Below are 24,428 nucleotides of genomic sequence, written 5' to 3'. Positions count from 1 at the left end.
ATTACATTCTATATATATATATATATATATATATATATATATATATATGTATTGGGTCATGACATAAACAGTTCCAACCTTTGATTACAGATGCATTTACAAACTTCTAAAAATACTTAACTACCTTAATACTACCTTAACTACATTAAATTATATAATTCTCCACTTCAAGCCCTACTCAAACCATCAGCATTACCATTGGTAACACCTTTCTTATACACTACATCATAATTAAATGGTTGAAGTGCCAATGCCCATCTCATCAATCTGTTATGAGAAGTCTTCATTTTATCTAACCAACTCAGAGACTTATGATCGGTACAAATTATAAACTTTCTACCGTACAAATAGTATCTCAACTTTCCAGTAACCCATATTATAGCTAAACACGCTTTCTCTGGTACAGAGTATCGTTCTTCTCTACAGGAATAGAAGACAATGATGCTGATGGCATTGTTGAATTGATAATTATGGAACAAGCTATGAATAAGATGCCTGAAGAGTTAAAAATTTATCTTAGAGATAAGAAGCCTAAGGATAGTGTAGAAATGGCAAAATTAGCTGATGACTATATTGTAAATAGGGGTGGATTTTCCTATTGGGAGTTGGAGTCAGGACGTCAATATCAGTCAGACTGTAGCAGTTATTCTAAGGCAAATACGTTTCAGAAATATGATAAGGGTAGTGATAGACGACCAGATTATCAGGCGAATAATCATCAAGGAAACATAACTTTAGTAATAATACTAATAGACAATATGAGCCTAGATATAAAGATAGTAGCTATACACACACTTAACAGAGAATAGGAGGAACAGATAGTAATCCTAACAATAACTTTTCATCCATAAGATGCTACGAGTGTGGTAGGTTAGGCCATGTGAGCAAATTTTGCACAAATAAATCTAGTAAGCATAATGGTAGAGGTCCAAATCCTAAGTCAGTATATAGTTGTGAGAAACAGGAACCTATGCGTATGTTAGATACTGCCAAGTCTAGAATAGAGCAGTGTATTATAGATGGTAGTGTGGAAGGCTGACATGTCAAAATATTGAGGGATTCAGCTTGTACTCAGTCAGCCATAAGGGCAGATATTGTGCCTGATCACTGTTATATCAATAAGACTATAACAGTAAGTGGTATAGGAGGGACAGTGACTGTTCCGTTAGCATTAGTAGACTTGAACTGTAAAGTAGTGACGGGAAAAGTAGAAGTAGCAGTGATTGAAGGATTACAGAGAGATATCTTGCTGGGACATGATTTAGATGCTAATTGTAGCAAGATTATAGCTAAGGATCTATGTGTTTTGACTAGAGCTCAAGCACAGAAAGAATTTGAAGAGGTTACAGTAGGAGAAAGAGAATTTTTAGAGACAGTAGGAGGTGTCAAACTTAATGAAGTTGAGGATAAAGATGAAATTGCTAGTGAAACCAATACTGATAGCAATGTCTACAATGATAATATGAAGGTTGTTAAGGATAATTGGTTAAGTAACATAGATGAGAATGATATCAATTGTCTATTCAATACTGAAGACAACGATGAGCTAGTACATCCTAAGACACTTAAACATAATACGCAAAATGATAATGGTGATGTTAATATGATCAGTAGAGAAGAAATAATTTTCAGACAGAAAGAGGATAGTACGTTAAAATCCATTAGAGAAAGGGTTATACCTATTGATAAGATTCATGAGCATAGGGTATGTTTCTTTATGAGAAATGATGTACTGATGAGACAATGGAGAAGAAAGGATACTGAGATTAATGATAACAGTGTAGTAGAGCAGATTGTGGTACCACTGAAGTGTAGGCCTGAGATTATGAGAATAGCTCATGACATACCTATGGCTGGGCATATTGGTGTTAAAAAGACTAAAGACAGGATCTTAATGAATTTCTATTGGCAGGGCATATTTTCCGATGTAGCTAATTATTTTCGTACTTGTGCTGTATGCCAAATGATGGATAAAAGCAAGACTAAACGTAAGAATCCTTTAATACCTATGCCTGTGATAGACACTCCATTTAAGAGAGTAGGTATAGACATTGTAGGGCCATTAGGTAGAACTCGTAAACGCAATATGTATCTGTTAACCATATGTGACTACGCTACTAGGTATCCAGAAGCAATTCCGCTTACGAACATTCGTGCGGAAACTGTAGTGAAAGCACTTATAACAGTGTTTGCTAGAACGGGTATTCCTCAGGAAATTGTGCATGATCAAGGTACTAATTTCATGTCTAAAGTGATGGGGGATGTGTGTATTAGATTAAATATCAAGCAATCACCCTCAAACTAATGGTCTTATTGAAAGATTTCATGGTACTCTGAAAAATATGCTGAGAGCACTTACTCCTGAACAATACAAAGAGTGGGATGAGTATGTTCCACAATTTCTATTTGCTTATAGGGAAGTCCCAAGTCAGGCAACTGGCTATTCTCCCTTTCAACTGTTGTATGGTAGAGATGTTAGAGGACCATTAACTTTAGTTAAGGAAAATTGGGTATCCTCAGATAATGATGATAAGGATGTAGTGGCTTATCTTGGGCAAATGCGAGAGCGCATTACAGATTGGATGGGTGATGCGACTAGTAACCTTAGGGAGAGTCAAAAGAAAATGAAACAGTATTATGATCTTAATTGTAAATATAGAGAATTTGGTGTAAATGATAAGGTTCTGGTATTTTTGCCAGAAGGAGCAACTAAACTGAATAGTAAATGGCAAGGCCCATATAAGATTATTGATAAGTTAGATGAGGTCAATTATATCGTACAAATGAATGATAAACGTAAGAACAGGAAGGTAGTACATGTAAATAGTTGCAAGAGATGGCATGACCGTGATCATGAAAAGAGACAGACTGAATGTCACTATGTCACAGGACATATATATGATGTATATAATAGTAGTTAAAGTACTACTTGAGGAAATTTCACCTTGAAATTAATAAGCTGGTAGTAATACATTGTTATCAATTATTAATCCTTTAATTAGCATATGAGGGTAGGCCTATATTAATATTAATATTAATACTTTTAATCCTTTAATTAGCATATGAGGGTAGGTCTATATTTATTATTAATCCTTTAATTAGGATAATAAGGGTAGGTCTATATTAATTTTAATAATATTATTAATCCATAGTTAGCATATGAGGGTAATACTGGGGGTAGGTCTATATTTATTATTAATCCCTTAATTAGCATAAGATGGTAGGCCTATATTAATAATTATAATAATATTCCTTTGATTTGCATGAGGATAGGTATATATTAATTTTTCTTATCAATATTATTAATCCCTTAATTAGCATAATGAGGGTAGGCGTATGTTAATAATAATACTCCTTTCTAATTAGTTCTGAAAAGAACTGTTGAGATTGTCATGATGTTAAATAATAATAATAATACTAATAATTATAATATAAAACTTACATAGGGTGATGTCATCCTGTTTTCACAAATAGTATATAGTAATGTAAATTCCTATTCCAATGTAATGTAAATTCCTATTCCAAAAGGCGATCTTTTTTTTTTCTACACAATTTCCTATAGTAGTGCATTAACGGAAGCAGGGTTTTCAAAAAGATTGTTCCAAACACGTTGAGGCCTGACCATGGCATGACGAATAATGAAAATCCGATAGATTTGAGGGTACAGACGTATAGTGAAATTAGCCAATGAGAGACGTACCCAGACAGTTCCGGGTACATGACGTCTTAGTGAGATTAAACAATGAGCAACGTGTCCATCGAGATAAGGGGCTGGTGAGTAATGAAAAATCGTGATATGTACGGGTCCGTGATGTCTGAGTGACGTTTGTTTATTCTTTGTTTAAAACGGAGAGGATTTGTTTTATAGTAATATATTTAAAATAATGGTAGTAATAAAAAATTTTAATGAATGAAAATAAAAACAGTCATAAAATAAAATAAAAAATTATGATTATATTAATTATAATACAGCGATTAACGTGTGTTTGTTGATGGTAGTGTACTGTAGGTTCTATAAAATAGAGGAAAATTTTAGGTAAGAGCATCAGTTTGCTCAACTACATCGTGGTAAATTTCAACTCTCGTCTCTTCGAAATACTGTTATATAATTCTGCAAGAATGAACTTCTATATGCCAACAACCGATCTCACCGACTTCAAGATCACCGAGAAGGCAAAGGCGACTATGCAACGCGTTATGCAGCCTACCAAAAAACAGAAAGTTGAAATTGGGCCAAATGCTAGCGCATCGTTCACGCCAACACTACAACCTATTATGGAGAATGCAGAAACTGTCATGGCAACCAAACGTATCCATTTATCGAAAGAGAGACATGTTGTCGCACAGAGATGGAACGGGAAAACATATATCTGCATTCGCGAATACTACCGAAAAGAAGACCGTGGAAAATTTTTCCCTAGTAGAAAGGGAATTAATCTTTCTATGAATCAATGGTATCAAATGCTATGACGATTTTGACTAATTAAGTTGAAGATATGCTACAAGAGATCAACGGTACAGATGAATGTGGTGTTGGAACGGATTATAACGACAATGGGAAACATCCCGACGAAACAAACAATGATGAAAATACCAAGCGTCACAAGATTATCAACAATGTTTTAGTTGCCCCTGATTGTTCATGCACGTGCTAGACTGGGATGTGTGAAATAGGCGTATATCGACACACTTGTCCCGGATGTTCATACTGCTTAAGCCCGAATGATGGAGATAACGGATGGTAGCAACCAATACAATTTGACTATGTTAAATTATTAAAGTCGAATTCAAAATGAAAGAGGAAACACGCAGAGGAAGAAAAATAAAAATTTGATGGTACAAATTTCCGACAGCCAGTACAAATGATTTTAATACTTATGCGGATTAATAAAAATTACTTTAAAACTTGATTACAATTGTGCTGGTAAATGAAGAATATATAAGCTCTTCTTGTCAATGTGAAATCATTCACTTTTTCGAAATTATCGAACTCTACGAGTGTTGCTTTATCAACCATGGCTACCTGATTTTCTTTTAACGATGAACCAATCATTATTAGTAGCAGCAGCAGCAGTGAGGATGGGCTTCCCGCTATCGACCTAACGTCTTACAACGAACCAATCATTATTAGCAGCAGCAGTGAGGATGAGCTCCCCGCTATAAATTTTTCATCGATTAATGAAGAAACAATTGTTATCAGCGACGATGAAATCATTGTTATCAGTGATACGGAAACACCCGTTTTCGATCTGGAACCAATCAATCACCTTACTGAAGACGAAATCATATATAACCTGATATACAACTTTCATGACTACCACCACTACCTGGCGACGAACCCCGATAACTTATACGACGATAGTGTTTTTGATCAAGAAAAACATGCTGAGATGATGGCGAAAGAAATTTTAGAGACTATCTACATAGAAGAATTTTTGCTTTCACTCAGAAATTTAATAAAACTAGAATGCTACGGCTGTGAATTTGACCGGCCAAGCCAAATTGATCATGACATATGCCTGATGATGACACCCCACGAGCAGATGACGATGTTTTTCGAGAAAATATTATACGAAGATTATATTGACGATCAAGTTCTGTATGATTTGTGGCTTGATCATCAAGGCCTTATTTCTTGCGAAAATACTTTTCATAATTTTTTACTGTTAATTCAAGCAGATATTCATTTGTTTGAAAAACTTTTAAATGCATGGACATCATGGTAAATGAAGAATATTTTTCTTTCAACGATGAACCAATCATTATTAGTAGCAGCAGCGGCAGTGAGGATGTGCTTCCTGCTATCGACCTAACGTCTTACAACGAACCAATCATTATTTGCAGCAGCAGTGAGGATGAGCTCCCCGCTATAAATTTTTCATCGATTAATGAAGAACCAATTGTTATCAGCGACGATGAAATCATTGTTATCAGTGATATGGAAACACCCGTTTTCGATCTGGAACCAATCAATCACCTTACTGAAGACGAAATCATATATAACCCGATATACAACTTTCATGACTACCACCGCTACCTGGCGACGAACCCTGATAACTTATACGACGATAGTGTTTTTGATCAAGAACAACATGCTGAGATGATGGCGAAAGAAATTTTAGAGACTATTTACTTAGAAGAATTTTTGCTTTCACTCAGAAATTTAATAAAACTAGAATGCTACGGCTGTGAATTTGACCGGCCAAGCCAAATTGATCATGACATATGCCTGATGATGACACCCCACGAGCAGATGACGATGTTTTTCGAGAAAATATTATACGAAGGTTATATTGACGATCAAGTTCTGTATGATTTGTGGCTTGATCGTCAAGGCCTTATTTCTTGCGAAAATACTTTTCATAATTTTTTACTGTTAATTCAAGCAGATATTCATTTGTTTGAAAAACTTTTAAATGCATGGACATCATGGTAAATGAAGAATATTTTTCTTTCAACGATGAACCAATCATTATTAGCAGCAGCAGTGAGGATGAGCTCCCCGCTATAAATTTTTCATCGATTAATGAAGAACCAATTGTTATCAGCGACAATGAAATCATTGTTATCAGTGATACGGATAACTTAATTCAAGCAGATATTCATTTGTTTGAAAAACTTTTAAATGCATGGACATCATAAATATTACCAGTATTTTGTGTTGTTAAGCAAATTCAAGTTTTATAATATTATTTATTTATTTTTATTAATAATACTTTTATTGCTGTTAAAAAATTGTAAATATTATTTGTTCATTATTTAATAATTTCATTCATTTTATTAAAATCGTAATTTTTGTAATTTATTAATTTCATTCTTTGTAATAATGTGAAAGTCTGTTTGGTGAATTGTTTTGTATTAATTAAAATATAGTATTTGAAGAAAATTTTAAAATGGTTATTAGTCTTCGATTTAGTTGTCTCGTTTCATTTGAATGAGTGAGAGTGTACGGAATTGATGAGAAATTGAGAAAAGCGTATTACGATCCTAAGCATCCAGGCAGTTTTGGGGGTGCAGAACGACTTTATCAGAGTGTGAAAAGCGAGTTAAATATTAATAAAAAACAAGTACAAGATTGGTTGAACAGACAAGATACATACACATTACATAAGCCTATTCAACGACGTTTCAATAGAAATAGAGTATACGTAACAGCTATAGACAAACAGTGGGAATTGGATCTCGTGGACCTAACATCAATAAAACGTTACAATAAACAATTTAAATTTCTCATTACATGTATCCATGTATTATCGAAATATGCGTGGGCTATCCCTATTAAGAACAAATCTTCCGATACAATATTGGATGCTATGAAAAAACTACTATCCGGTAAAAGAAAACCTTTAAAAATTCATACAGATAAGGGTTCAGAATTTACAAACAAAAAGGTTCAAGCATATCTTAAATCGCAAGACATACATTTCTTTACGACAAACAATGAAACAAAGTCTAGTGTTGTTGAGCGTTTTAACAGGACATTAAAAACGAGGATGTGGCGATATTTCACGTCTAAAGGAACCAATAAATATATCGATGCGCTGCCCAAACTTGTTTCTAGTTACAACAGTTCAAAACACAGATCTATTGGCACAGCGCCTACACTCGTTACAAAAGAAAAGGAACATGATGTATGGCAAACTCTATACGGAAACAAGCAACAAGTCAAGAAACAAAGGTTAAGGTTTAAAATCGGTGATCAAGTTCGTATTAGTAGATATAAAATGCTTTTTGAGAAAGGTTATCTAGCAAACTGGTCGGAAGAAATATTTACAATATCCAATCGTAAAGGAACGCCTGCTCCAACGTATGAAGTAAAAGACTGGAATGGAGAAGAAATCGATGGTACTTTCTATGAGAAAGAGTTACAAAAAGTTTCTAAAACCGATAAAGATACCTATCGCATGGAAAAGGTCTTACGAAAGCGAAAACGCAATGGTTAAAACGGAGTACTTTGTTAAATGGTTAGGCTACCCTTCAAAATTCAACAGTTGGGTACAGAATCTAGTCAGATAAGTACAATGGCATCGCAGTTCTATATTACGCTACCAAGCAATAGCTCGATGAATTATTTTCCCGAAAATACACTAACCAGTTACACTACAAAATTAGCCGAGCCCATACGCCTTAGCAGACAGTGGGAAGTAGGCTTAGCCGAAATACAATATTTCATTATTCGTCATGCCATGGTCAGGCCTCAACGTGTTTGGAACAATCTTTTTGAAAACCCCGCTTCCGTTAATGCACGGAATTAAAGTATTAATATAGGGAATTGTGTAGAAAAAAAAAGATCGCCTTTTGGAATAGGAATTTACATTACATTGGAATAGGAATTTACATTACTATATACTATTTGTGAAAACAGGATGAGATCACCCTATGTAAGTTTTATATTATAATTATTAGTATTATTATTATTATTTAACATCATGACAATCTCAACAGTTCTTTTCCGAACTAATTAGAAAGGAGTATTATTATTAACATACGCCTACCCTCATTATGCTAATTAAGGGATTAAGTGTTTGTAATGTAAAAATTAGCATGTATGCTGATGATACAATACTTCACTACCATCAACAAACATACGTTAATCCAAGTATTTTATTATTATCATTATTATAGTCCTAATTATTTACGAATATTTTAATTTTCATCATTAAAATTTTTATTACTACCATTATTTTAAATATATTACTATAAAACAAATCCTCTCCGTTTTAAACAAAGAATAAATAAATAAAACGTCACTCAGACATCACGGACCCGTACATATCACGATTTTTCATTACACACCAGCCCCTTATCTCGAAGGACACGTTGCTCATTGTTTAATCTCACTAAGACGTCATTTATCCGGAACTGTCTGGGTACGTATCTCAAATCTATCGGATTTTCATTATTCGTCATGCCATGGTCAGGCCTCAACGTGTTTGGAACAATCTTTTTGAAAACCCCGCTTCCGTTAATGCACGGAATTAAAGTATTAATATAGGAAATTGTGTAGGAAAAAAAAGATCGCCTTTTGGAATAGGAATTTACATTACATTGGAATAGGAATTTACATTACTATATACTATTTGTGAAAACAGGATGAGATCACCCTATGTAAGTTTTATATTATAATTATTATTAGTATTATTATTTAACATCATGACAATCTCAACAGTTCTTTTCAGAATTAATTAGAAAGGAGTATTAATATTAACATACGCCTACCCTCATTATGCTAATTAAGGGATTAATAATATTGATAAGAAAAATTAATATATACCTATCCTCATGCAAATCAAAGGAATATTATTATAATTATTAATATAGGCCTACCATCATTATGCTAATTACGGGATTAATAATAAATATAGACCTACCCCCAGTATTACCCTCATGCTAACTATGGATTAATAATATTATTAAAATTAATATAGACCTACCCTTATTATTCTAATTAAAGGATTAATAATAAATATAGACCTACCCTCATATGCTAATTAAAGGATTAAAAGTATTAATATTAATATTAATATTATTAATATAGGCCTACCCTCATATGCTAATTAAAGGATTAATAATTGATAACAATGTATTACTACCAGCTTATTAATTTCAAGGTGAAATTTCCTCAAGTAGTACTTTAACTACTTATAATGAAATGGAGGAGGTACATCAATCTGATGATATTGAAATGAAATGTATGGATGTAGACACAGATATTAAGTTCTTACAAACTCAAACATGGAAAGATGTAAATATATCTAATGAATTATCATCAATGCAAAGAGGTGAATTGAAATCTGTACTTAATGAATATGAGTTAATATTCTCAGATGTACCTGGTAGAACGACGTATACGTCGCATACTTTAATCACTGTTAATGATATTCCTGTCCGACAGAGGGCGTATAGAACTCCTCATGCTATAAAGGACAAGGTACAGGATGAGATAAAATCTATGTTGGAACTAGGTATAATTGAACCTACAAACAGTGCTTATGCATCTCTTATTGTTGTTGTTTCAAAACCAGGAGGCGATATTAGAATATGTACAGATTATAGAGCTTTGAATAAAGTTACTGAAGTCGATCCATATGAAATGCCTAGAATGGATGATATATTAGATGATGTGTCAAATGCTCGCTATATATCGACATTAGATTTGACGAAAGGTTTTTATCAAATTCCTTTAGATCATTAATACTAAGTACAAATCAGCATTTGTTACGCCATTTGGCCAATATGTGTACAATGTTTTACCATTAGGGATGTAGAACAGCAGTTCAACATTCCAAAGATTGATGGATAAAGTTCTGCATGGGTGTAATGAATATGCTAGAGCATATATTGATGATGTATGTATTTTTAGTAATACTTGGGAAGAACATATAATACATGTTAGAGATGTTCTTAGCAGAATCCAAGAGGCAGGTTTAACTGTAAAGCCAGTTAAGTGTTAAAATGGCCTATTCATCGGTCTCATTTTTAGGACACACGATTGGAAATGGGACTATATCACCTTTGTGTGATAAATTAGAAGCGGTTAGAACGTTCCCGACGCCTACATGTAAAAAGAATGTTAGGGCATTCTTAGGTCTGACTGGTTATTATAGAAAGTTTATACCTAATTACGCTATGATTGCTCAACCTCTTACTAACTTAACGAAGAAATGTATGCCTAATACTGTGATATGGAATGAGCAATGTCAAGGATCATTTGACAGACTTAAACAGAGTTTAATTAACAAACCTATATTATGTGTGCCAAATTTTAACAAGCTATTCATATTACAGACCGATGCGTCTAATGTTGGTATTGGTGCTGTGTTGAGTCAAATTAATGATGTAGGTGAAGAACATGCAGTAGCATATCTGAGTCGTAAATTATTAAGTAGAGAAGAACGATACTCTGTACCAGAGAAAGAGTGTTTAGCTATAATATGGGCTATTGGAAAGTTGAGATACTATTTATATGGTAGAAAGTTTATAATTTGTACTGATCATAAGTCTCTGAGTTGGTTAGATAAAATGAAGACTTCTCATAACAGATTGATGAGATGGGCATTGGCACTTCAACCATTTGATTATGATGTAGTGTATAGGAAAGGTGTTACCAATGGTAATGCTGATGGTTTGAGTAGGGCTTCTTCTAGCCTCGGTACTCGTCCTACATCCTGGTTTTGCCTATTACCACTATTATTTTTGTTACCTTTGTTTTACGCTTCTAATTCTTTAATTTTAACTTGAGTTTCCAATTCTAATCTTTTGTTCTCTTTGTCAGCTTCCAATTGTTTAGCTTGTAAATCTAATCTTTTTAATTCTAATTGATATTTAAGCCATTCTGCTGGAGATATACCAGCTGGTATCCCTTGGTTCATACCCAACTTATCTTCTACCTCATAATTACTTTCACTACTATCTTCAATATCATCCCCATTACATATAGGTATCTCATTATTTTCTGCCATGTTTTCTGTAATATTTACTTCACAATTTACAGACTTAATCCGTGTACTAGATCGTAATACTATATCATAAGCTTCCATTAACTTAACAAATACAACAATATACAATATAACAGGCCTACAGTAATATGCATCTTTTTGTAATCAAATTTTCAAAGGAACAAATCATAGACCCTACCTCAAATTTGTATACACAATTTACAGTACTCTTCTTCAGTTTTCTTGTCTTGACCTTGCCACACCATAACAGCGCTGTCTTCACCACTGCAATTTGCATCTTGACTTCAGTTCTTAACAGCTGCACTGCACCAAAATGTTTGTCTCTTTAACCATACACCAGTTTTGCGTTGCCCACCAACTTCTCAAATATTCATGTCACTTCAGTTGAACTCTTCTCTGTGTCACCTGGGCCAACTCTGCTCTACCAGATCAATTTTGCTTCACTATATCAACTGCATTACCAGACCAGACCAATTCGTCATTTCACAGCTCCACCAATTTACTGTAGTCGTGATCCGATCACTTCGGCATCCGATGACGTAGCAATGAAATAAATTTCTTTAACCGCTGCCACCATGTAACTTTGTATATTAGTTGTGACGATGTATAGTATTTGTTTTACTATACTGTAGCTGACTTCTGTACTTCACGTCTTCTGGTTGTACTGTACTTGATTTAAACACAATTAGCACACTTCTTGGTCATCAACTCCAGAAACCAATGTACTTCAAACAATTCAGCCCACACAGATATACTGTAATTTCAAATCTTAACTTTAATGTCAACTCAGCAATCAACTTAACAGAGGCGCGGCGCCCTTGCCGGAAGAGAGAACTTTAGTCTTGAAGTGTTGTACCAAACTTAACTATAAATTCAAGTTTCCCACTATAATTATACCAAGCCATCATTGGTATGTAAACCAATCACATACAAGCCTATAATCACATGATCACTCATTAACCAATCATAAAATATCAATGATCTTTATACAGTGACATATACAATGCCCAGCATCTGCCAGCTTGCATTGTCTCCTAAATAACCATGTGTATATATAAAATAAACATTTCACTTCCTTAATGTTGCTCCACCCGATATAATCAAATGTAACAAACAATGTAGAATAAATTCTACAATCACCAAGTATTAACAATTAAATACACATAATAGGTCTACATGTACAGTACTCCATTACAAGTTGTATTATCCTAGTTATGCATTGTAAATGAAAAAACAACATTTTAACAGATACGTTACAAAGCTGATCAGATACGTTACCAGTTTGTCAACGGTCTACTACGTTGTTAATACGTTTACATACTAAACCATATACAAACCATTCATAGCCAGTTGACTATAGCCTTGCATTTGTATACATAGAATTATGTCTATAAATATGCTCCAAACCTTTTCTATGTGGCCCAATACATTCTAAAATTATTCTGAAATATACTTGATAAACATACTCACCACTGTGGACAGTGTATTCGACAAAATACCACTAAATATAGCAATGGCTTAGCGCAATAATGTTGTTCGCCATTCAAGGTTGTCGGAAGTGTAAGTCGCATGTGAAGAACGCGGGAATTGATGACGCGTAGGTCTCGTTTGCACAATAGTAACGTATCCGTCGTAACGTATTTACACATCTAGATGTGTATAAGAGACAGGTCATTTAATTTCTTCCTCTCTTTGTACGCCTTTTGTATTTCCGCACGCGTTTTCCTCATTTTTCTGAAGAAAGAGAGAGGGAAATAGAAAAGAAATTTGTTAAGATTTTATAAAAAAAAACAAACAAACAAAACAAAAAACAACTAAAAAACCTTATGTGAATATCTAAAGCAATATCCGCAAATATTTTTGTAATATTTATTTTAATTCATTTGTATTGCATTCAGATTACTTCTTCAAAATTAATTTCTGCTACTTTTAAACTGAACAAACTCTTTGATTATGATAATCAACAACTTGATGAGCCCTGCTGTAAATATCCATATTATTTGCAATTCGTGTACGCTCAAAAATCTGCCATCATGGCAGACTTACCGACTCTACATTCAATTTCATTTTTGATGGAAATTGAGGGGGCTCCTCAACACCGTATCAACGTAAATCGTTGAATATACTTTTTATCATACTGGTTTGGAACTCAAACTTTCCGAAGTGCCACCATACACAGCTGTATTGCCGTCACAATGTATTGCAAATGAAAGAATAATGTTGTAACAGATACGTTACCGAGCCCTCCGCTCAGTTTCACAGTTGGTAAAAGCTTGGCTCTTACCACTCCCCCTTTTCAACTCCCCCATTAAATCATACCCGCTAGTTTCACATTTATATATTTGAAAGGTAAGATGTCACTCTACAGCTGTATTATCCTAGTTATGCATTGTAAATGAAAGAACAACATTTTAACAGATACGTTACAAAGCTGATCAGATACGTTACCAGTTTGTCAACGGTCTACTACGTTGTTAATACGTTTACATACTAAACCATATACGAACCATTCATAGCCAGTTGATAGCCTTGCATTTGTATACATAAAATTATGTCTATAAAATATGCTCCAAACCTTTTATATGTGGCCCAATACATTCTAAAATTATTCTGAAATATACTTGATAAAGATACTCACCACTGTGGACAGTGTATCCGACAAAATACCACTAAATATAGTTCGCCATTCAAGGTTGTCGGAAATGTAAGTCGCATGTGAAGAACGCGGGAATTGATGACGCGTAGGTCTCGTTTGCACAATAGTAACGTATTTGTCGTAACGTATCTGGCTGACTCTTTTCTTAATCGAAAGTCTTTGGTCAAAACTGCATACTTACCGACTTAATCTTTACACTCGATCAGGTGACTCTTAACATACTAAAGTATGGTATAGAATTGCTCTTCATAATGCACGGCATTTTTCCAGAGGGCAGTAGAATGTAGGTAACGTATCTGTTGCGACATGAACGTAACACAGTGCTTTTTTGACATTAATACACTTGTACATCAATATTTTAAAGCCACATTTTCATATACCAAATATGTTATGTAACATCCAAGTCAACTTGATTAAACTCATATGGAAACATTCATCTACCTTTTTATTTTCGCACGTTAGTACCCATGTGAAAAACGGTAACGTATCTAGTTGCAATATTGGCGACATGCTCTCAAGAAGCTCTTGTAAAAATTCGGTGACTTGATATTGTCAAGTTTTATACTCTATAATTAGGGCCTAATGCAGGCTGTTAAATAGTATGCATTATCTTTGATATGCACTCATATGTAACGAGCAGGGGAACATTATATGGAACGCATCTTGGCTGGCGACATGGGAAAAAAACAAAGATTATGCATTTTCAGCTTTATTATTTTATGATTTCCCGACATGTTACTACCGCTAGCTTCTTATATTTTACTAATATAACTCCCGTGTATAAACTAAACTACTATAATCATTTATAACGGGCCGGACAAGCTTGAACAAAGTACACGAATGCAAGCGACACGAAAATGGCAAAGTTGAGCACTTTACCGGAGAATGTGCCTTTATAACCACCAAGCTATTCAACATCTCTCCAAATCGGAAGCGGTTTGGTGCAGTGGGAACGGTTTGGTTTCCCAACTTTAGGGTTGGGGTTTCAATCCCTCGCTGTACATTTCGCTTATGTCCTTGAGCAAGGCACTTTATCTGTGTTGCTTATCTGCACTGTACTTTGTTCTAACATACAGAAAGAAAATTCAATACCCAAAACAGATATTATGCCTTTGGTGCAATGTAATTCCTGTGATTAATTCACTTCGCCAATTTTCTTGGACAGCAGTGGCGTATCTAGGGCTACACAGAGGGGAGGATTTATCTTTCCAATTGCTGTCTCTTATACACACTTCCGCCCCCCCCCCCCCCAAAAAAAAGCTTACATCCCAAAGTTGCCCAATATCACATTATTTTTCAACTTATCACCCCCTGCACTCTACTCCTTTGTGTCCCCACCCCCTACCATTTCAAGACTCCTAAATATGGATGGGTGTGTTTCCTCCTGTGTCATCCTGTAAAAATGCCAATTAAAGTGTAATTAATACAATCAACTAAAAATAAAATGTTGATACTAGGCATGCTAGTAGCCAAATATTCTGTCAAAGAATGACTAATGATGATAATAATAATAATAATAATAATGGTAATAAATAATAATAATGATAATAAATAATAATAACAATAATAATGATAATAAATAATAATAATAATAATAATAACTATTACAGAGCATATGAGGATGTAGACTGGGACTCAATGCTGCCACCTAAGGTGCTCCCACCAGCATCCACCATTGAGCCGCAAGCTGACCGAGTATCACACTGCTTCAACGAGAACAAACGTTATAGTCCTGCCTCACAAAATTATCAGAATCTTGGAAGGACGTGGGATAGGTTTCAAGTACGAGATGGCTACCATTTCGTCGGTCCAGTAGAGTTGTAAGTGAAAAGTTATACTGTACATTTATTAATTTGTTGGTCTATTAAATTCACTTACCACATTTGAATCTAAACTAGCATTTTGCAGTTTTAGATATTGCACAATTCTAAAGAAAAATTAGAGATATGGTTCGTTGTAATTTTTACATTCTTTAAATAGATTTTGGGGCAAATCCGCATCTAGCTGTTGTAACAAAATGAGTCTTGTATGCCAGATCAATTTTCGATATTGAGAAAAATACATATGAATGTTTCTGATAGATTTAATATGTATACTCCACAATAAATAATGTTGTGAGTTGATTTACATTAGTTAAATGTGTTTTTGAGGCACATTTTGTAAAGCACTTTTGCAGAATTGATAGGAAAACCAACACAAAATTTATCAGTTGTTTATCATTAGTGGTGATTTCTCTAAAGCATGTTTTCAGACAGAATTCAAAGACAATTTTACTCCGGTTGTACACATGCTAGGTACTTCATTCAAAGGCCAAATTAAAGCTTATATTCATCTACCTAAATATATCAATAACTCATTTTCAATTTTTGTAAAATGACTCATTTTGTCAGGACAGCTCACATATGTTACATATTTTAGTAATAATATTTTTATTTGTTTATAGTTGTAGCCCATACCGTAAAGTGAATCAGATACCCAACTACACTGGCTACCTAGGAACAGAAGGGGAGCAGGATAACCCAAGAGTGTTCTATATACCACAAACTGTTGTAAGGACTGTGAAACCACGATACACAGAAACTGCCAGGTACGTTCTTATTTGTTCATAGTACATTACACTATCATATGTACCAAACCTCCCATATTTTCATGCAATCTTGCTGTCTATTCAATTTTATAAAATTCTCCAAAATTTTAAGAAAACAACCCATAAATACCAAACTCGGTACACAAATTTTTCCTTTGTGTACCGACTTTATCAGTGTATGACAATTTTCCAAGTGTTACTGACACCTTGAAAGATCAGAATAAAAAGAAGCTTCCAGTCTCCCAAATTTTGAGTTCCAGGGGTTGGAACACATTTATAGGTGTATCCTTCCAGTTTTACTTTCAGTAAGAATATGTGGTTTTAGCCTTTATAGCCTATTTCTTCAGACAACCACTTAAGTAGTTTATTTTTATGTTTTTTTAAGTTATATAACACAAATAAAGAATGACACCGGTAGTCGCTAACATCTTGACTTCTTACAATCTGTCAGCTTATCCTTTTAAACACATATTTTTATTATATAATTTCTCTATAGGCGAGCCAACATCCCAGGTTACACTGGATGCACTTACTGGAAAAGTAATCAACCAGCCAATAGTAACGTCCCACTGCCACCACCTCAGACTACAGCTAGAATTCACAGGTAAAAAGGAATTTTAACAGGCCAAGTCAAATATTAGCAAACTAACACTAGGGTATACACCAGTGTATTGCAAATCCTAAGCCTATGCTTATTTCAAAGCCTAAAATCACAGCGATGGACACAGTAAATGCATAACGTTCACCACCACATTTATCCATGTGTTGTCTAGGTGAAATACAGTAACCTGGACGGTAGGTGTTGACGTGGCCAGTGATATTTTTCATAGAATTTGTGTGCATTTCCGTCTGTAATTAGGCCAATCTTCTTTTAGTGGTAATGAATTTTTGTTCTGTGTTATCAAAACTAATCGCAATGTTTAACATACTGGAGGGCAAACGAGCGAGCGCACCCCTAGTAATAATAAACTGGATATGATTACGGTGTGGACATATTTTTGACATGCCACATTACAGCCGATCGCATTGTATTTTTGCATGACAGAATCATGAAAACATGTGATAATTGATGCAAGTCGACTTCCTTAAGATTTTGCATTATTGTTTAGCCCATTAAAAATTATTGCTATCATTTAATCTAATTTAATTTATAATTTAATAATAAACTGGATATGAATGAACGGAGTGTCAATCAAACTTAACTGACCAATCAGAACAGGGCCAGGAATATGCTCAATTTGTGGGACCTTAGCAACAAAATCCAAGGGGCGGAGTTTAGTGAAAGTCCATTGTACTGTACTCTATTCAGATGGTTGGCTTTTTAAGGCATCACCAAATATGACTATGTAATACATAGTCATATTTGGTGATGCCTTCACCTTTGTAGTAGTGCCTGTACACATTAATGGACTGTAATACAATAGAAAAAAAGATTTTGATGTTACTGAGGTATGATAAAAATGTAGCTTCCAAATCATTCTTTGTTATGAATTTTATTGCCATAAACCAATTTTTTTCTATTCACAGAATGCTTCCAAATTACCATACAGGTTCAGCGCATCGTCGAACGTCCAGGATGTCTAAAATGGTGACTTTAGTTCCACCTGGCAACCCATTTAACCAAATTTCAAGAGAAGGGCGACCCCTAGAATCATACCATTGAGTTAGATGGGTTTCACACACAAATAAATGGTTACTGAAAATGGAGATACAGTAGAACCCTCTTTTAGGACACCCCTGTTAAGGGGACACTTTTCGCCCACAAAACGAGGGAAAGTATATTTTTAACACTACAGCCAACCCCTATTCAAGGGACACCCCTATTAATGGACACTTTATTTGGTTCCGAAGGTGTATCCTTAATAGTGGTTTAACTGTATAAGGGTAATAGCCCTGGAATCATGCCAGTATCAATTAATATTTTGGATGTTTAATAGATCTCTTTGCAACTTGTTTATGCAAATACTCCATGGCCTGGGTACACATGCACATTTGGCGATATTATGTATACTTTTGTCCTGCCATTCACACACACTTCATATCATTTCTATTTCTTGTATTTGTTTGTCATACACACATGTGTAACAAGTGATTACGGTATGGACATATTTTTGACATGCCACATTACAGCCGATCGCATTGCATTTTTGCATGACAGAATCATGAAAACATGGGATAATTGATGCAAATCGACTTAAGATTTTGCATTATTGTTTAGCCATTAAAAGTTATTGCTATCATTTAATCTAATTTAATTTATACTTTATCTACAGCATTCCATGATGTTATACGCCAACATCTTTCAAGTATTCAAATTAAATATAAACACTTTACTTTATTTAAATAATTTAATGTTCGAAGGTCACCCTCTATAATAACCCCCTTCCTTTTCTTGTGTCCACTTTAAATTTTACCAATTTTATTACTAAAAGATTCTGAAACTGCAGTTATTTCCTTTCTCACTTCCATTGTCTAATGTACATTAAATTATGAAAAATGATGAATGTTGTATTTTTATCAGAGTATAGTTATCAGTAGTAACAACTTTTTTTTAGCTCAACAATGTATTTTAACAGTAATAGTAAATACTATTAAAGTTAATACTAAATGTTTGCAATGAAATATAGCTATTCACAATATTTATGCTCTTACATATCCGATTAATATCATGGTTGAAGTACAGTATGCATGCATACGTCCACCATGATCAATAGTTTTTAATAATTTAACATTATATCAGAGTAGGTTAAATATGATGACTTATCAGATTGAAATGTTTTAATATAATCCTTCCAAAGAGTTACAAAATTGGTTATTTAAAATTTAATTTAAAATAAATGTTTTATTAAGTATAAAGAGATTTATGTAAATCTGAAAGCTTTCATATATTTTTGATATATAAGGCCTGACCAGACTATCAAAATTTTATTTGACAAAATCATGTGACATGCCTAAATATGGTAATTATGGCTACACCAACCATATATAGACATGTCATGACTATATATGGGCATGCAACATTTTTTTGTCTGAGGAAATTTGATAATCTGGACACAGCTTTAATGAAATAATAAAATGCGAGTTGAGATACAACTGTGGAAGGTGTGGACTTGTATGCAATATAATAAAACTTGCTTCTATAAAATTAAGTCTTATATAATTGATGTGAATCTTGCACTTATGAATGCACTATGAATAAATTTCTATTTATGTCTGTATACGTGGTGCAGTTTTCCGTATAATGTTAAAGTCATTTCTCCTTCCTTTTTCCTCTTCCCACATCTGTCTCACCAGAGCTATTCAAAGTAAGTTATTGATTTAGAGGCAAGAGGACAAAAATCAGCATGTGACCCTTTGGTTACTATGAACATTTTCCAGAAAACTTTAGTTATATTTAAAGCCATCGAAATGTGGAACTATATGTATTTTTGGGAAGCATCAATGAAAAGAAAAAACACCAATGGTATAACACCCATACCAACTACAATTCATAAAACTTGTTATGTCAATTTGTTTTTATTTATTTACAACTTATGATATGAAAATAAGGTAAAATAATTACTGTAGATACCAAAAAATGTCACAACTACAAATTGTGTAGATGAGAGGACAACTGATCACTTAAGCCTGGCTTATTATTAATGTTCAAGTGAATGAATCTATTTAGAAGTTTAGGTTTGGTGAAATTCATTACTGCAATAAATTACAAGAAAAATACACCTAAATAATTGAAAACATGGTTATAGAAAACTGTTCAAAATAATACACTTTATAAGTCAGTGGTGACGTCATCACTTTCATTTGCACTGAATTTTCCTATTCTAGACTGATCGCTAATTCGATATAGTGCTTCCGATGTTTTGCATATCATGTGCAAAATGCTTATAGCTGGTGTGATTTTACTGAAGTACATCGCAATGGAATTTTTTCGTTGCTAGGCCAAGCTGTAACACACAGTAAATCTAACAAATCTCGCTCTACGGCACTGGGAACATGAATAAGACCTAGAAATAATTCAATACAATACATTTTAATTTATTACACAAATGTCTACCAGGAGGTTAGGAGGTATACCTAAAAAGCTTCTTTAACCACATTCAATTTATTCATCTTCTTCTTCAGTGCGCGTACTACGTTTTAATATAATAGTGATCACTAAGCAACCGACCACCGCAACTAGCAGTTTGATTTATATAGCAACCGCTTTACAACCAGCAGTTTGGTTAAAGGGAGATAGAAAAGGTGATGGATGTCACAACTGACTTATAAAGCAATTTATAGTCAAGTAATTTCTGACGCTATAGGAAATAGAAGCCCTAACAGCCATTATTTCCTTCAAAAACTGCCTTCAGCCATGTGAGTTTCTGGCAATTTTTTCACGAAATAACGGCTTCTTTGGCTTCTATTTCCTGTAGTGTACTCAAAACCTGACTCTACTTGCTTAATATAGACCGGTGAAAATGTAAATGTTCACATTTCCAAATTCAAACCTTCTGGGTTCAATTTCTTTTTTAATGTGCACAATACACCGAAGAAATGCAATACAGATCAGGCAAACCCTAGTACAGTACCATTTTTGAAACAACGCCACCATGTCAACATATTTCTTTAATACAGATAACAGCCCGATATCTCTGTCTCAAGTAATTATCCTCATAACACAGTAATTGATAAAAATTATCCTGTATACTTTTGCCAGGCCTGGAAAAAAAATGTTGTGCCTCCAAATATGGAAGTTGTCTCGATAAAATGCCTCCATTACCGAATGTTATCTGTACATATAGACCATTTTCGTGAAATTTGAAATAAAAATTTCACATAACCTGGCAACTACCACTGGGGGACTTTCAGAGGACTAGCATTTCGCTCTACGTAGTTACCGTCATGGATTAAATCAACGATAAAACTAAATTATTAACGAGCACAAATATTTTAAAACGAAAAAAAAAAACACGAAAATATTTATATTAAAAACAAGTCTAAGTCTTAAAAAGCTATTTCAATGTTTACATATACAGCAATTACAGTTATTAGCAAGATCGTATCTGTTGTCTACTGCTGCTATAGCAAAGGTTTCTGCTGCGTGGTGCTGTATTTGTAACTAGCCAGCTGCTCAGGCTAGGCCGCTGGAAGTCCCCAGTGTGTTGTGAGACATTGGCGGCGCTGTTTCAAAATAAATCTGATAAAATGGTCTATATAGCCCACAGTTTATATTTTTGAATTTTTCCCCCCAAATTAAATGTTGCCGTTGACCGCCGATCGCACACCTTTTGCAGCGAAAAATGTGACTTAATTACATAATAACTCGATAAAATGCCTCCATCACCAAATGTTATCTGTACACTACATAGCCAAAATTTAATGTTGCCTTCGACTGCCAGTCACACACTTTTTCCAGCGAAAAATGTGACTTCATTACTTCCTTGTAGTGAGGTTTATTGCAGATGGTACTATAGTATTAGAAAAATAGACCTGTAGCAGGTCCACGAATTCGAAATAGACGGGCCCAGAGAGCGATTTTTCACAGACAGAGGGTCTACAGGTATACCACCTGAGCAGCAGTGGTGCCAGAAATTTGCAGACAAGGGGTCCGAAATGTTCGACGTAGAGGTACAAACAAATGGGCCGACTAGAGCCTCAGTCGTTGTCCCTGTTCAGGTTCATGGGGAGAGTTTTCCAGACTTATTATGGTCCAAATTGTGCCTTTATATCACAATATTAGGTACGGACAATCAAAATGACGCTACTTGGAAAGGCAATTTATTATTTTTTCAAATTTTTGATCTGCCAACCTCTTTGTAGTTTTGGACAACAGGGGTTCCAGGTCTGTCTGACAAGGGGAAATGACCCTTGCCTGAGCCCCATCATGTTTGGGGTTGTGGTTAAGAAAATTTAACATTGTGGCACCTCTAGATGGCTGGAAATGGCACTCAATTTTTTTTTTCTCCATTTATTTTTTTATAATTTTGGAAAATTTGGGGGGGGGGGGGCTTTGTACCTGGTTGGCTAGGCCCCCTTGAATCCGCCACTGTACACCTTTACCATAAGCTGCAGCAGAGAGGTGACAGCAAAACCCCTAATTAATGAACAGAGTTTCATCCTTCCTCTTTTTCTGTATAACTGTGCCAGGTTTCTGTTGGGCCTCAGGGTGGTTAGCTAGAGCTGGTGGACATGTCGAGTTTGGAGTATTGACCAGCAGTTGCTTCAAATCATAGAACGTCTGACTATCATCTGGCGTCAGGAATGTTACGGCAACGCCCTTTTTACCAGCACGTCCTGTACGACCTATACGATGTGTGTAGTCTGCAAAATATTTTAATTATATTTATTTAACACATATTTTAAATATATAATAATTAAATATTTTTTTAATAATATATTTTAATTATTTCAAAATAAATCCAGGTGAAAAAATGGTTTTGCGTAATTGAAATTGCATCAATATCTTTTGTATAGTATATATAACAAGACTAGGATTACACTTACTCTCAATGGACTTGGCCATATCAAAGTTGATAACCATCGAGACGTCCTGAATATCAATACCACGCCCAGCAACATCCGTAGCAACAAGAATGTCTTTGGAACCATTCTTCAAACTTGCCAAAGCATACTCACGCTGTTCTTGACTCTTACCCCCATGAAGCGTAACTGCGCTGTACTGTAAAACAATTACACCTTTAATAATAGTAACAACAATAATAATGGTGATAAAAATTATAAATTGAGGAATGCCTTCCCAGAACAAGTTTATTGGAGCAATATGTTAAACTGAGTAATGAGCATTAGAAGACTTAAAAGCCATAATACCTTTACTCAAAACTTTGGCAAATGATAATCAATTTTATATAACGCATACATAGATTCCAGGTATATGATTGGTTAAAAAGTGGGTAATGACTATCATTATTATTTAGAATTTTAAGTGTCTCAATCATATCGCCTCTACATCTTCTGTACTTACGAGTAGGCAGATTTAATGTACGAAGAATATTAGAGTAACTAAGCCCTTCAGTCAAGGAACAAGTCTAATAGCTCTATGTTGCACATTCTCGATCAGGTTGATGTGTTTCTTTAAATGTTGGCACCAGACTGAGACACTATACTCAAGATGGGGGTCTAACAAAAACCTTATATAGTAATAAAAAAACATCTAACTTTTCTCGTTTCTAACGGCAAAACTGAGAATTAAATTCAAATAACCAAGTTGATGACCATTTTATCAGATTCTCAAGTTCGTTTTGCAGTTGTAAATGATCCCTAAATATGTATACATCTTGACATAGTTTGGTATCATCAGCCAAAAGGAAAACCTCTGAATTAACACATCCTGATAAATCGTAAATATGTAAAAACAAAAAGGAGAGGCCCCAGAAAGCTGCCGTGTGGTATGCCACTTACATAATTACGTTAGTAGTAAAGTAGTTATAAGTGAAAAGCTTAAAAGAAATATAAGATAAATAAAATAAAAATGTAAATTATAAAAAATATATAATATATATATATATATTATTTTGTTATCAGTATTATTATTATTGCTGTTATCATTGTTATTATTATTATTATTACTATTATTATTATTATTATTACTATTATTATTTTTATTATTCTTATTATTTATTTATTATATTATTATTTACTATTTATTATTGGTGGTCATGTCTTAAAGTTTGTATACAAACTTATTTTGACCTCCTACCATACACTTTTTTTTTTTTTTTTTTTT

At 34.1% G+C, this 24,428-nt stretch overlaps 3 protein-coding genes across 4 annotated transcripts in view; 2 read left to right on the top strand and 1 right to left on the bottom strand.

Moving 5' to 3' along the window:
* LOC117106268 (spermatogenesis-associated protein 48-like) overlaps nt 1-19,661 on the top strand; it is a 29,661-nt gene extending 10,000 nt beyond the window's left edge. The window contains exons 5-8 of the mRNA XM_033247627.1: nt 15,726-15,935; nt 16,559-16,702; nt 17,199-17,306; nt 18,230-19,661. Of these exons, the coding sequence (XP_033103518.1) occupies nt 15,726-15,935; nt 16,559-16,702; nt 17,199-17,306; nt 18,230-18,365 (598 nt within the window). The 3' untranslated portion in view covers nt 18,366-19,661. The remainder of the gene's footprint in view (nt 1-15,725; nt 15,936-16,558; nt 16,703-17,198; nt 17,307-18,229) is intronic.
* LOC117106269 lies at nt 3,675-8,523 on the top strand. 2 transcript variants are annotated; one of them, XM_033247630.1, is made up of 2 exons: nt 3,675-6,397; nt 6,607-8,523. In XM_033247630.1, exons 1-2 carry the CDS (start codon nt 5,711-5,713, stop codon nt 6,640-6,642), a joined length of 723 nt encoding a protein of 240 aa, XP_033103521.1. In that variant the 5' UTR covers nt 3,675-5,710; the 3' UTR covers nt 6,643-8,523. The 2 variants fall into 2 exon arrangements, with proteins under 2 accessions (XP_033103521.1, XP_033103520.1); XM_033247629.1 differs by having other exon boundaries at nt 3,675-6,426; nt 6,636-8,523.
* Nucleotides 19,662-20,199: 538 nt separating the features above from the next.
* LOC117106267 (probable ATP-dependent RNA helicase DDX23) overlaps nt 20,200-24,428 on the bottom strand; it is a 17,735-nt gene continuing 13,506 nt past the window's right edge. The window contains exon 14 of the mRNA XM_033247626.1: nt 20,200-23,005. Within this exon, the coding sequence (XP_033103517.1) occupies nt 22,779-23,005 (227 nt within the window). The 3' untranslated portion in view covers nt 20,200-22,778. The remainder of the gene's footprint in view (nt 23,006-24,428) is intronic.

Source organism: Anneissia japonica, unplaced genomic scaffold (assembly GCF_011630105.1).
Source record: "Anneissia japonica isolate Jap-2015-1 unplaced genomic scaffold, ASM1163010v1 scaffold1356_len1145284_cov175, whole genome shotgun sequence".
Classification (NCBI taxonomy): domain Eukaryota; kingdom Metazoa; phylum Echinodermata; class Crinoidea; order Comatulida; family Comatulidae; genus Anneissia; species Anneissia japonica.
The sequence above is the reverse complement of the archived record's forward strand: the minus strand, read 5'-3'. Positions and strand labels throughout refer to the sequence as shown.

Coding starts and splice junctions, on each gene's coding strand:
- LOC117106269 (XM_033247630.1), top strand. CDS start 5,711: ATGGACATCATGGTAAATGAAGAATATTTTTCTTTCAACGATGAACCA. Junction 6,398..6,606: donor TAATTCAAGCAGATATTCAT/TTGTTTGAAAAA, acceptor GCAGATATTCAT/TTGTTTGAAAAACTTTTAAA.